Genomic DNA, 15305 nt, shown 5'->3' on the forward strand with positions numbered 1-15305 from the left:
TTGGGATTTTTGTTTGTTTGTTTGAGACGGAGTCTCTCTGTGACGCCCAGGCTGGAGAGCAGTGGTGCAATTTCGGCTCACTGTAACCTCTGCTTCCCAGGTTGAAGCGATTCTCCTGCTTCCAGAGTAGCTAGGACTCTCCAACCTCCGCCTTTCGGGTTCAAGCCATTCTTCTGCTTCAGCATCCTGAGTAGCTGGTTTTATAGGCACCTGCCACCACGCTCAGCTAATTTTTATGTATTTAGTAGGTACAGGGTTTCACCTGTTGGCCAGGCTGGTGTTAAACTCCTGACCTCAAGTGATCACCCACCTTGGCCTCCCAAAGTGCTGGGATCATAGGTGTGAGCCACTGCACCTAGCCAAATGTTGGGTTTTGTTGGGACTCAGCCTCCAAATTTCTGTGACTTTTGTGGTAGTCAGCAGCAGAGATTTCTGCTCAATTCTTTTAGCCTTAATTGAGCTCCTTGGTGTCTGTCCCACATATGTGCAGTTCAAGGGTCATCTAAAAATCCCAGTATAATTCATACACAGGACATGGTGTGTCCTTTCTGGGATTCCCCTTCTTACTTTCAGCAGCTCTGGTTGCTCCAAACTCTATCTGTTTGTTCTTAAGGCCATTAAGGCTCGGTTCTTAAAGGAATTTAAGGACCCTGTTCCACATTCAGCTTCCCTCAGGCAGAAATGCCATTTAAAAAAAAAAAAAATACCTTACTCTGCTAGTTCTTTCTTAAAAGTGTAGACTGTTCTCCATTTTCTGGGCTTTAGTGTTTCATTACCTTCACATAGTCGTTGGCATACAGAATAATTCAAGAACCCTTGACCTCATGTTTTTCCACAGGTTTTAAGGTGATTGCTATCATGGACTCTGTGTGGGAAAACCTGCCTTCATAGAGAAATCAATCTCTGACCATGCTGATATTAGCCATAGTAGCAATATAATATTAATAAAAATAACTGAAGAAATCTGTTTCAACATTTCTTTGTGCTAATTTTTGTTTTTTGTTATTCAACAGGTTTGATCTGTGGATGAAATGAATCATGATTTTCAAGCTCTTGCATTAGAATCTCGGGGAATGGGAGAGGTAAATGTTTACAGATACTAAGATTTATATCTCATTTTATTTTGAGCCATTGGAACCTACTTTTTTAACCATTAACCTTCCTGGAAATAGTGATCATATCTTTCAAACTGTATCGAGGGGTTTCAATTTCAGATTGTACAATTCTGTTGTGATTTTTGACTTAAAAAGAAAAAGCTTTTAGCAGTAATTTTTAATGTGATTATTTGTGTCTAGGTGATTTGATTGACTTGGTGAGATAATTTCTTATATTTTGGTAATGAACTATAATTAGCTTTGATAATAAAAACAAGAACAACACTTTAGCCTTGTTCTGCTGTTTTATATATGTATGCTGTATTTGCTCTAGCCATACTTGTTTGCTATTCGCCCTTCCAAAAATCTCTTGTTCACCCAAAACTGTTTGCTTGACAAACTTCTAATCTTCTAAAGACTTTACTGAGATGTATCTGTTGTCTAGCTGCTATCTGCCTTAGAATTAAGCACTTCATCTGACTTCTAGTTCTTTATACAGACTTTTATTATATTGCTGGTTACAATTTGTTTTATACTTGTCTCCCCTGTAAATTATTAGCTTTGAATGCTCAGCATAGTAGATACTTTACATTTCTTAATGGATTTTGTCATTCTTGTTAATCTATGATTTTCTTTGGGATACCAAAGTAAACCTCATCATTACGTATTTTAAGGCCTCAAATACTTAGGTTTTCATATAGCTAATGAATACTTAGAGAACTGATGATGGAAACTCTTGTGGTGACATCTATTTTTGTTATGTTCTGTACTACTAACATAGAGTTTGTTAATGGAAGATAACAGTGAACAGACCTAAGATGTGTAATTAACTGCTTGCTCCTGGAGATTATTTTACTTTGGTAGAATAGAGACCTTCATGAGACTCACTCCATCCAATGCTGTGCTCTTCAGATGCAGAAAAGAGTCCAAGTCTCTCCTTTGGGCCACAAGAGGGCACCTTGCAGCTAGCTAGCCCTCCCCTTCTTCAGAACAGCGTTTTCCAAAGAGTTTGTCATTTTCAGAGGACTGATTTAAGGGTGAGTTAAGGTGCTTAAGCTTAAGTATTGCCAAAATAAACTTGTTAGTCCAGTGCATAAGGTAAAATTCTCGGCCCTAAGAAAAATAGAAGAAATGGATTTTTTTTTTTTTTTTTTTTTTTTTTTTTGGTTAAACAAAATCTATAGCTTCACTGCAGTGCAGTATCTGGTTAGGCATTATTTATGCTGTTGGCAAATAAGAGGCAGATGAAAAGGGCGTTTGTTTTTTCCTGTCCACTGGTTTTCTTTGGTCTTTAGGAAGCAGAATAATATATCTTAAAAGCAGTGTTGAACAGTGCTTCAACCTTCTTGTCTGTGACAAATTTGAACTTGCTGATAATTCTTTAAGAACAAGTAAAGTCATACCCCTACATTAACTGTAGACTACCTGTATCACTTCTTAGATGTATATTGTATATATGTTTTCAAATTGGTGGGTTTTTTCACCCTTTCTAAATAATATTTAATAATTTTAAAGGTATCTTTGCACATCAAAAGTCATGATCAGAAACTGGTTGAAAGAGTTAAGTTATTTGGGGGATGGAGGAAGGGTATTTGAGGGTTTTGGAAAAGAGTAGCTGGGTTGAATGGTATGTTAAGAGAAAAAAGCTTAAATCCAGACTTTCTTATTGGACATGTCAGATATGCAGAGTAAAAGTGACGAGGGTTTAGACTGCTTGCTACCTGGTGGATAGCAGCACGTCAGTATATCTGTGACCTTTATCTAGTAAAAATATATTTTAAAATAAGATGTTTTCATTGGTTTTATTTCTTAACAGTTTAAACACTAATACTGTCACCTCAAAGAGATACCTAAGAAACCTGCTGAGATTTCTGTCTCTGGGTTCTCTCTCCCACAAGCCTTTCTATCTTTCCTCATCTCACAGGCAGCAGGGAACCTTTCTCGGATTTCCTTCTTTGCCTGTTTCTCTCTCACCAGTCTTCTCCTCCTTTCCTGACAGGTGAGGTTTTTTTTGTTTTTGTTATATACCAGAATTCATTCATTAGAATAAATTAAAAGCAGCCTTCAGTTTCTGGCTCTTAGGTTTTCTAAAAATGCTTTTTTTTTTTTAATGCAAAACTCTTTTTAAATAGATTGCCCTCATCTTGACTTTCTTTAAAAATAGTTTTTGTTTACTATGTCTTAAGTGTCGTAAATCTCTAATGTACAGAGTGTTGCATTTACATGTAGAACTGATTTCAAATTTACTGTGTTTCATAGATCATGATGTCTTTACTGAGCCCTCATCAGAAGGCATCCAGAAATAAGAACAGATTTGTATTCATCTATTCATAAACTTGCCCTTTCTGTTTTTACCCTGATAGCACATTTCTGTCAAAAGAACTACTGATTTGCATATGGCATGTGGCTTAAAAGGAGTAAAACTATCCATAGGAGATTGAACTCTGCTTCATTAGTGTAGTGTTAAGTCAGGCACACTGCACAGGCTCATACCTCTTAATTTCTCATGGTTGTTGGGGCACATATAGCTGGGTTTCTGTTTATTTTTTAAATAACAAGAAAGAGGGTCTTGTCTGAAATTGTTCAAAAAATTCAGAGTCTAACTTTAAATCACTGAGTTAATGTATTTTTTTTTTTGAGAATATTTTTATAGCTTACTATGATAAACAGCGCTTTCTCCTGTCTTTCCAACGCCATAATACGTAAAGAAAGCATTAAAGAAAATCTGTGTACTGAGATAGTATGTAGTGTGGTGAAGTGGAAGACTTACTAGGTAGGGGATTAAGGAGACTTGTGTTTTCTCCTAGATCTCTCACTAGTATTATGACCTTGAGTATGACTTACTAACTTTAAAAATAGTAACAACTTTTTGTATGAATCACATCTCTCAAGTGCTCTTGCATTAATCTAAGTTCTTAGGGATAACTGGAATGGAAACCAGACATTTCAAATACCGTTTCAATAGCTGATCATAATTTGTCTACATAATCTCTATCTTAACAATTCTATCTTAAACTTTACTCACTGTAATAGGAAGAATATCATGATAATTTTTTTTTTTTGAGACGGAGTTTTGTTCTTGTCGCCCAGGCTGGAGTACAGTGGCATGATCTCGGCTCACTGCAACCTCCGCCTCCTGGGTTCAAGTGATTCTCCTGCCTCAGCCTCCCAAGTAGCTGGGATTATGTGCCACCACTCCCAGAAAAATTTTTATTTTTAGTAGAGACAGGGGTTTTACCACGTTGGCCAGGCTGATCTTGACCTGCTAACCTCGAGTGATCCACCCTCCTGGGCCTCCAAAAGTGCTGGGATTACAGGTGTGAGCCACCACACCCGACCTGTCATGATAATATTTTAAGCATTTTTATTTTTTCCTTATTCCCAGTAGTGATCTAATACTGGATTTTTTTTTTTTTTTTTGCTAGGCCGTATCTCTAGAAAATAATATGGAAATTTTCAGAAATCATGATGAACTAAAATATGATTGAAAAGAACTACCTTTTATGGTAGTTAAGTATAAAGAGAAGGACCTTAGAATTAAGCAATGTGGGTTCAAATCCCGTTGTTAACATTTACCAGCTGCATATGTAACCTTGGTCAGTTTTTTTTTACGCAAAAGTGCCGTACTATAGTAGGCAGCCGTTCTTCTTAAATAGTGGGCTTTCATCCCTCCCCTAGAATAGTCAAACTGTCTCAAGAGAAAAGAAGTCAAACAGCTATAGACAAAACCAGTATAATGAATGATATAATCTTTGAAGTAATCAGTTGAAAGTAAGTTAAGTCATATTTGATAACATTAAAGGATTCATACTGTTGGTAGTGAAGATACCTAATATTTATGTGTCTGCTGTGTACTAGATGCCATGCTAAGCAGTTTACAGGTGAGGAAACTGAAGCTCAGAAAAGGTTGATTAAAACTAGTCCAAAGCCACGTAATAGTGCTTAAGGAGCAGTTTGAACTCAGGGCAAGTCTTGACTGTTTGCAGTACTGCTTCCTGTTGGAAGTGACAACATTTAGTAATGTTTGCTGGTGATACCAAGGGATATTAGGAATGGAGATTTAGGAAAGTAATATGAGTTGAGAAAATAAAAGTATTAATATCTTTCATTAACAGAAAAGATTAAAGTCTGGAAAAGCACCATTTTTGTGTTCTGTGGAGTTACCTTGTTTTGTTCTCTATGCAACTTAGGATGTTTCATTTGTTGTTGTTATTTTGTTTTTGGAGACAGGATCTTGCTCTCTGGCCCAAGTTGAAGTGCAGTGGCGCTATCTGGACTTACTGCAACCTCTGCCTTCTGGCCTCAAGCGATCCTCCCACATCAACCTCCCCAGTAGCTGGGACTACAGGTGCATGCCACCATGCCTGGCTAATTTTTGTATTTTTTAGTCAAGATGGGGTTTCACCATGTTACCCAGGCTGGTCTCAAACTTCTGAGCTGAAGCAGTCTGCCTGCCTCAACTAATTATAGCTCACTGCAGCTTTTACCTCCCAGACTCATTCTATCCTCCCATCTCACCCTCCTAAGTAGCTGGGACTGCAGGTGCACGCCACCACACCCAGCTAATTTATTTTGTATTATTAATATTTTTTAATTATTTTATTTAAAAAAAAAGAGACAGGGTCTCACAATGTTGGCCACGTTGGTCTCTAGCTCCTGGGCTCAAGTTGTCCTCTCACCTCCCACAGTGGTGAGTCCCTGCTCCCTGCTACAACTTAGTTTTGAGGATCTGTTCTTACCTCTTTTGAACTTCCATTGTAAGTAGAGTGACTTTATATTCTGATTTGCCCAGGACAGTTCAGAATCTGTATCTTGTCATGGCATAATTATTAATAGCATCTCTTTTCACAAAAGTATTTCAGTTTGGATTATAAGTTATATAAATACCTTAATTTAAAACATAATTTAGCTTTTAAATCCTTTTAAGCCTTTGGATTATGTTTATTTGGTTTAGGGATTTTACGTAACTGTTTTAAAAATCTGAAGTATAGAAGTAAATGCCAGAGTGGGAGTTTTCTTTCTTTATTTTGATGCAGTGTGCCTGAGTACTGATTGAGTTCTTTGGAAATGGAGAGGGCAAGTTACAAATACTTTTGAAGGAAAAGACACTGTATATTCACTCAAACACGGAGGTAGGATAGAAGAGCAGATTGATAAGAAACTGAGTTTCCTGACCTTCCTTTAGGGTTTGTGAAGTAAGGAACTAACATGAAGTGGTATTGGATAATGTCTTTTATAGATGTTAACAGTTTCTTAATTTTGTTTTCTGTAATGTATGGTTGCTATTTCTACTGCAGTAAAAGACTCTCCAGGGGCAAATCTTTCATTTTTATTACTCTTCTAATCAATACATTGTTTAACCTTTTTCCCCCCATCTTTAACTGTTCTATCCTGAATTGTTGCCTTGTCCTACATTTAGTTCATTTTAACCTATTCTTAATAACTGGCTAGTAGGTCTCCTAAAAGTATTTGAGTCAGTATCTAAAATGTCAGAGCAAATAGTTTTTAGAATATCAGCGAAGGCCTTTGGTAGAATGTTAAATTTCAATTATTAAATTTTTCTGTGCGTGAAAACTTCTAAATGTTTGAAAATGAAGACACTCATAGTATAGAGCTTGGTCAAAGTAGACACACTTGGTGAGTGGTTTACAGACTTCCTCCCTGCCCCGCCCAGATATGTAATTTGCGTTTTAAAGCAGTAATCTATGAAGGTACTCCCAGAACTTTAATCCCAAAAGACTTCCGAGTAGTCTCAAATGGGTGCTTTTACTTTTACTACCTCATAAGATTAGTCTGTTTTAGCCACTTCTTTGTGATAAATCTTTTATTAGTTGTTACAACTTTATTTTAGATTACTTGTTATTCTTTTGAAAATGAGACCTTTTCTTCATGAAGTGTGGGATAAAAACATTGCTTTATTCTTTTTTTTTTTTTTTTTTAATTTTTTATTGCATTTTAGGTTTTGGGGTACATGAGCAGAGCATGCAAGACAGTTGCGTAGGTACACACATGGCAGTGTGTTTTGCTTCCTTTCTCCCCTTCACCCACATTTGGCATTTCTCCCCAGGTTATCCCTCCCCGCTTTATTCTTTGAGGAATTATTTTCATCTGCTTGGAATGGCTTATTTATACAATATTTTTAAGGGATTAACTTGGGTTTTAACTATGAATGTTCAATTATTTAAATATATCAAGTATGCTTTAGTATTAATATTAGATTTATATTTTGGTTGAATATTTACATGAATCTTTTATGGTAAGATTTTTAAAATAGGAAGAGAGGTTAAAGTTTACTTACTGGGATCTTTGTTAGAGCAGATTATTGTTTAACATGTCTGCTCTTTATAAATACAGATCATTTTCAGCCCCGGGCCATCCTAGCATTTAAAGACTTTAAAAAAAAATAGTGTTTTGGTTTGTTTTTTAATTAAAATGTTTAGTAGCAAAAGATCTGTAATTCAGGAACATGACCAAATTGAATTTTTTCCCTTCCCTTCAAAGCTACTTATCCTGATGTTTTCCTATTTTGGTCAATAGCACTATCATTTACCTTTTTTTTTTTTTGAGTTGGAGTCTCTCCAGGCTGGAGTGCAATGGCATGATCTCGGCTCACTGCAACCTCTGCCTCCCGGGTTAGAGTGATTCTCCTGCCTCAGCTTCCCAAGTAGCTGGGACTACAGGCGCAGGCCACCATGCCCAGCTAATTTTTGTATTTTTAGTAGAGACAGAGTTTCACCATGTTGGCTAGAATGGTCTCAATCTCTTGACCTCGTGATCCACCCACCTTGGCCTCCCAAAGTACTGGGATTACAGTATTGAGCCACTGGGCCAGGCCCTACCATTTGCTTTTCTACCTGTTTAAGTTTTGTTCTTTCTACACTCACTCTTCCCACCATTTGTATTCAGATCCTTTGGACTCCAAGGTGCCTCTCAGATCCATTTTATTTTCTCAGCCCTCTCTGCTTTAGTTCTTGCTCTCTTGGCCCTCTTAATGTAATTTGCCTAAATTTATCTCCTTGCCCTTTCTATTTGTTTTTCTTACAACTTGCAACTTGAGTTTTTTGTAATACATAGTATGTCACCTTTGCTAACTTTGCTCTATTCCTTGTTGCTTCAGTGGAACATCTGCTTTCAAGGCTTCTCATAATCTGATCTGCCAGCATCCTTTAGCTTTGCCAGCATCAACTTTTGACTTTCCCACATCTGTTTCATCTCACACCCTATTCTACACACCGTGCATTTTCTCAGGTTTTGCCTTTGTTAATGGTTTACTATGTCACATACAGAAAGTAATATTGTAATAAAAATGTTTGAAAAGTAAAGTCAGAAGTAGTTTTTGATTTTTTTCCTTTTTTAAGGTCTAGAATTATAGAACCCAGTATACAAAAGTAAGTGAGGAGTTATTAACAAAACAACTTAGAAAATAGGTCATTCTGAATTTTCATTAGCATTGAAAACTAATGTATACTTATCAGTAATATGTTTGAGACTTCTTATATATTAATTCTTCGTAATTAGTATAAAATTTAACTGTAATTATTCCTCCAAATAGCTTTTGCCTACCAAAAAGTTTTGGGAACCTGATGATTCAACAAAAGATGGACAAAAAAGCATATTTCTTGGGGATGATGAATGGAGAGAGACTGCATGGGGAACTTCTCGTAAGTTGCTGGTATATGTGTGAGAATTATGAATATATTTAGCATTTATAAGTCATAATGCACCTTCTTTTTTTTAGACAGTCTTCAAATTTTTACATTTTTCTGTAGAGTTTGACTGTGTTGTCCAGGCTGGTCTCAAATAACTGGGCTCATGCAGTCCTTCTACCTTGGCCTTCCAAAGTGCTGGGATTATGGGTGTGAGCCACCGCACCCAGCCCTATCTGTGCACATTTTCTCAATGGTAGCTAAGAAATGTAATTTTAGAAGTGTTTGTCATAAGATTTTGTTAAGTTTTTTTTTTTTAAATTAACTGATTGTAAAATTCTGTGACTATTACTAAAATAATAACATGCTAGTGACGTTATACACTGCTAGTGGGAGTGTAAATTAGTTCAGCCATTGTGGAAAAAGCATTGTGTCAATTCCTCAGAGAAGTAAAAACAGAATTACCATTCACCCCAGCAATCCCATTATTGGACATATACCCTAAGGATTATAAATTGTGCTACCATGAGACAACACACATATGTATGTTCATAGCAGCACTATTGCAAAATAGCACAATCATGGAGTCAACCTAAATGCCCATCAATGGCAGGCTGGATAAAGAAAATGTGGCACATATGCACCGTGGAACACTATGCAGCCATGAAAAAGGGATTGAGATAATGTTCTTTGCAGCAACATGGATGGAGCTAGAGACCATTACCTTTAGCAGACTAACTCGAGAACAGAAAACCAAATACCACATGTTCTCACTAGTAAGTGGGAGCTGAATAATAAGAACACAGGGACACAAAGAGAGGAACAACAGACATGGGGGCCTGCTTGAAGGTAGAGGGTAGGAAGAGGGAGAGGATCAGAAAAAATACCTATCAGATACTATTTTTAGTACCTGAGTAACAAAATAATCTGTTCACCAAACTCCCATGAAACAAATTAAACTATTTAACAAACCTGCACATATACCCCACTCCTGAATCTAGAATAAAAGTTTACAAATAATAAAATTCTGATTTTTCATTGAAAATGGAGGATTAATTAAACATAGAAATGTTTATAGTTTGCTTAAGCTCTGCAGAATAATTAAACATAGAAATGTTTAATCTTAAGTTGTACTAGATGATCATGACTGATTTATCTAATTGCAGCTCAGCCTAGCTTTATTAGATATTTGCCACATCCAAGAAGGAAGTAGACTTGGTAAGATACAGCTTCCAGAAAGGGAGCAGATCTTTAAATGTTTTTGATCTCGACTTCATAAGTAGTAAGAGACTTAGGTCTAAGAAACTGTTAAGGGAAAATTAACTGGTGTATAACGAGTATAACATGTAAGAGTGACAGTGCTCGCAAATTAAAGATCATAGTTAAATTCTTTTTTTTTTTTTAAATAGAGAGCATGTTGCTCTGTTGTCTAGGCTGGAGTGCAGTGGCATGATCTTAGCTCACTACAGTCTTGAACTTCTGGGCTAAAAATATCCTTCGGCCTCTTCCTCCTGAGTAGCTGGGACTACAGGCTCACAGCATCACATCTGGCTATTTCTTTTTTCCCCCGAGACAGAGTCTTGCTCTGTCACCCAGGCTGTGGTGCAGTAACCCAGTCTTGGCTCACTGCAACCCCCACCTCCCAGGTTCAAGTGATTCTCCTGCCTCAGCCTCTGGAGTTGCTGGGATTACAGGTGCCTGCCACCACGCCCTGCTAATTTTCATATTTTTAGTAGAGATGGGGTTTCATGTTGTCCAGAATGGTCTCGAACGCTTACCTCCGGTGATCTGCCCACCTTAGCCTCCCAAAGTGCTGGGATTAGGCTGTGAGCCACCATTCCTGGCCACATCTGGCTAATTAAAAAAAAATTTTTTGTAGACAGGGGATCTTACTGTGTTGCCCAGGCTGGTCTAGAACTTCTGCCCTCATGTGATCCTCCTTCCTGAGACTTGAGCCACCTTGTTCAGCCTATCTTTGTATTAAAGTAGTTAACATATCATTTTACTGATATTAGTAAAATCTGAGAGGTGTATAGATAGATAGATCATGTATTTTACAAATATTTTCTTTTTTTATTAAGTTAATATAGTTTGTTTAAGCTCTGCAGAATGACCAAAATAATAATGAAGACAAATTTCTGGATGGTAATTACCCAGTTACTATTTTTTCAGTGTAAATCACAAGATATTTTCTTACTCTCTAATTCACTAAAATATATTAGAAGATTTAAAACTTCTCTATAGTGTTTAATTTCATTATTGTTAAAGTAATTGCCGAAAAGCTAAAATATAAATGGAAATTCTGGAAAATGTTGGTAATTTCAACAAAGTAGGTTGCAAATGTTGGCAACAAGTAATTTAGAAAAAAATGATCTTAAAACATCGTAAATTTTCTTGGAGTTCAACTAATATGTGATACATAATGTGCCAGGTTTGGAGAATACAGAGGTAAATATGACTCTTCTTGTCCTCAAGGAATTTTTATTTCTTTGAATTAGAATTAACCTATGTTAGGTTAGACTCATAATTTTAAATATTTAGTAATTTCAACTGGGTTACATCTTACCTAGAAATGGCATATTTCTTGCCGAGAGCGTGTGTGCTTGATAACTTGGCTGATGGACATTATTTAAAGTTGAATGCAGTTAATTTTTTTACTAGAATCAGAACCAAAGATGTTTTTAAAATTTTTGTTTATCTTTTTTTTTTGAGACCAAGTTATAAGACTGTCTAATTTTTGTACTTTTGATAGAGATGAGGTTTCACCATGTTGCCCAGGCTGGTCTTGAACTCCTGAGCTCAAACAATTGACCTGCCTCAGCCTTCCAAAGTGCTGGGGTTAAAGGCATGAGCCACTGTGCCCAGCCAACCTAAGTTTTTTTAAGGTGTTAAAAAGCAAACCATCTTGAGCACAGCATGGCAAAAAGAGATTATTTCAAGATGGATGTTAGGGAAAACGTGAAATTTATGATCGCAGTCAATTTTTTGTACTACTTCTTTCCCAGCTGATAAAATTTTGAAGATGAGTGTTTGTCTTTTACTAGAAAACATGAGAAAATTAGAAATGAATGGAATTTTGTTTTCCTAACAAACACATATTGAATGCCAAACACATTCAAATATGCATAACACCTTCTTGTTTTAAAGGAATTGTTATTCTAAGAGAGTCTCTTTCCATGAGTGCAGGAGACTTACCGGACTCCCTCTCAGCAGAACCACATTACTTGTGAATATCAGGTTTATGTTCTCTGGCACTTCTTGGCATTTGAACATGCTTGTTTCTGTAACTGAAATGTCCCATCACCCCCAACTCCCCATTGATTACCTTTTTTTAATGCGTCATAATAGCTGGTATAACACTTCCATCTGTGATTACAGCACTTTAGGAGGTCAAGTCTGGCAACTGTTTGAGACCAGCTGGGTACTATAGTGAGACCTTGCCCCTTCCCACCAAAAAAATAAACAAGAAACACACTTCCTTTGGTGGTATCGATTCTAAGACTTGGAAGGACTGATGTTCATCCTCCTTATTTTTGCTTTTTTTCTTTAATTTTGCTTTTTCGTTTAAGCTCTGTTGGATTTGAATGCCCATCTTTCAGATTCCATAGTCTCATGGATTATATTTTTGTTGAAGCTCTTTTAGTCTATCCTAATTGCCTTTTATTAAACCTATACTCTGGAGCACAGACTGTTTTGTTCTTGGATTCTTCATATACACCTCGTCACTGCTCCCAGCCTATTGTTTTTATTTATTTTTCTTGTGGGGGTAGCAGGGCCTCTCGTCACTCAGGTTGGAGTGCAGTGACACAATCACAGCTCACCAAAGCCTCAGCCTTACAGGCTCAAGTGATCTTTCCACCTCAGCCTCCTTAGCAGCTGGGACTATTAAGTGCCTGTCACCACATCTGGCTAATATTTGTATTTTTGGTAGAGACAGGCTTTCATATTGTTGCCCAGGCTGGTCTTGAATGTCTGAGCTGAAGCAGTCCTGCCTCAGTCTCCCAATGTCCTGGGATTATAGGAGTGAGTCACTGCACCTGGCTTTTTTTTTTTCTTTTTCTTTCTTTTTTTTTTTGGAGACAGGGTCTCACTCTGTCACCCAGAGCAGCAGAGTGCAGTGATGTGAACATGGTACACTGCAACCTCAACCTCCTGGTCTCAGCTCTCAGATCCTGAGTAGCTGGGACTACAGACCTGTGCTGCCTTGCTTGGCTAATTTGTAAACTTTTTGTAGAGATGGGAACCCACCATGTTTCCCATACTAGTCTCAAACTCCTCTGCTTAAGTGATCCTCCCTCCGAAAGTGCTGGGATAGCAGGCATGAGCCCCTGCTGTCTGGCTTCTTTCAGGTTTTATCCCTGGAGGTTTATGTTATGAATTGTCAAAAGAAGGTTAATTTTTTAAAATGATCTTTATAAGAAACTGATCCTTCAGCTAGTATCCTTTGGATACTATTTCTATCTTCATTGACTTTTTTGGTTGTACTGTTTTTAACATAGGCTTTTGCTTATTGCCAAATCGCTCTGTCCATCTGTATTTTGTTTATTTATGTTTGTTTATTTTTATTTATTTATTTTTTTAAGGCTAGTCAAGTGAAGCAGTGGAAGTGGAGAACAAAGAAATCTGTAACTGGTTGTGATCAATTAGTTGTAAATACCACTGCACTTGGACCAGCCTCCATCTGTATTTTCAAGATATGTGCTTCAGCCAGTTAGTCTTAACCAAATGAAGAACTTTTTATAAATATTATAGTAATATTCAAAATAAAACAATGTGCTGATTTTTCTTATTTCAGTATATTAATTTGTGTAACTACCTTTTAACTTAGAAGTACAAGTAGATAATTGTGTTTTTTCTTCACGAAACAGACCATTCAATGTCCCAGCCTATTATGGTACAGAGAAGATCTGGACAGGGTTTTCATGGAAACAGTGAAGTAAATGCAATACTGTCTCCGCGATCAGAAAGTGGAGGCCTTGGTGTGAGCATGGTAGAATATGTACTAAGTTCTTCTCCTGCTGATAAATTGGATTCTCGATTTAGGAAGGGAAATTTTGTAAGTATTTTGAATAAAGAAATATTTAATATTTGGGTGATTTGGTTACATTGCTTTTATTTTTTTAAATCATTTTATTTTTCTGTGCCCTTCCTGTAGCTAAAGGAAATTTTGTAACTTATTGCTGTTCTTTTCTTCTGCTTAGCCACTTAAAAAAAATGATATGATAGAAACACTGGAAATATTTATGGATCTGAACCATGTTACAAAAGTCAAATTTTACTAATTTTAAAACACAATCTGCAAAATTAAAATTGCTTATTCCTGGTAGTGCTTGATTTGAAAGTAACTAAACAAAATTGTCTGCGCATTAAAGAAAATTTTAATCTAGTGTGTGGTGTTAACTGCTTTTCCAGCACCGCTATAGTTAAGGTTGCCTTAGCCCTTCTGTTATAAATCACTAGTTTGTACTCAATTTTTTGGCCTTTGATAAATTAGTTGACTACGAAATTAAATAAGATTCAATGCTTTTATTGTTTACATGCACTATAGTGTAGTTTTAGGTCACCTTATGGTGCCTTTTTTTGTGTTCTATTAAATATTCAGAATCAAACAGATTCTTTTTCCTCAGGGCACTAGAGATGCTGAAACAGATGGACCTGAGAAAGGAGATCAAAAAGGCAAGGCTTCTCCGTTTGAGGAGGACCAAAACAGAGATCTTAAACAAGATGATGATGATTCTAAAATAAATGGCAGAGGTTTGCCAAATGGAATGGATGCCGATTGCAAAGATTTTAAGTAAGATTTTAACTTTCTCAAGAAGAAAAGCATATCTTTTTAGGGATTATTACTATTAGTTGATGTGACTGATTCAGACATTTTCATCATTTAGGTTTATTTCCTTTGAACTTTGTGTTAATCTGGACAAATTTTATTTTTTTCTGTAAAGAAAATTAGTGATTGTGAATCATTTAAAATAATCTTCAAACCAGCCTCTAAAACAGTGCATTCTGTTGAAGGAGTGATATTAGAAGCTGCACTTACTTTTCTGCTAATATAATAGTCTAAATTTGAACTTTCTCCCTCTCTGTTAAATTTTAGTGAACTGTAGGTTTACTCTGATTTTTTCCCCCTCTTTGGGGTGCTTTTGAGCACCTTTCAGTGGAGTTTTCTTCCTTCTGAGTATTTATGCCCTGCCTCCCATTTAACTTCTAATCTTAGAAAAGAGGAGACAAAATTAGCTTAGGAGCAGTAATCTTTCTTACACTATATAAGTTTGTGCTAATAGTTAATATTATTCCTGAAAATGGCAAGTGGGGAACATATTAGAGACTTTTAAAAGTTAGCTGTAAGCTTATAATTTTTTACGTTATAGGATTTTATTGTCTTTTTATGGCAGTTAAATAAGTACTTTAGCCTTTGGTCTTAGGTTAGACAGTATACATTTATCTACATATTAGGGAGTTGTTTCTTTGTATTGATTGTCTGTACTTTAATATTACAGTATTGAGGTGCTTTGGAGCCTGTACCTGAAAATGAGTGTTTCTTTGAGGTCTTATGAACCATGAA

The 15305-nt window shown here is 36.4% G+C and overlaps 1 protein-coding gene across 50 annotated transcripts in view; it reads left to right on the forward strand.

Annotated features, from left to right (window-relative positions):
* PUM2 (pumilio RNA binding family member 2) overlaps positions 1–15305 on the forward strand; it is a 106783-nt gene that overhangs the window by 21978 nt on the left and 69500 nt on the right. For 22 of the 50 annotated variants that reach the window (XM_017964519.4, XM_035273121.3, XM_035273125.3 and 19 more), the window contains 4 exons: positions 1014–1082; positions 8647–8755; positions 13609–13796; positions 14368–14534. In XM_017964519.4, the coding sequence (XP_017820008.1) occupies positions 1032–1082; positions 8647–8755; positions 13609–13796; positions 14368–14534 (515 nt within the window). In that variant the 5' untranslated portion in view covers positions 1014–1031. Of the gene's footprint in view, positions 1–1013; positions 1083–2006; positions 2132–3018; positions 3094–8646; positions 8756–13608; positions 13797–14367; positions 14535–15305 lie in introns of all 50 variants that reach the window. The other 28 variants (XM_078349887.1, XM_078349907.1, XM_078349910.1 and 25 more) reach the window with 5 other exon arrangements.

The sequence above is a fragment of the Callithrix jacchus genome, chromosome 14, assembly GCF_049354715.1.
Source record: "Callithrix jacchus isolate 240 chromosome 14, calJac240_pri, whole genome shotgun sequence".
NCBI classification, from domain to species: Eukaryota; Metazoa; Chordata; class Mammalia; order Primates; family Cebidae; genus Callithrix; species Callithrix jacchus.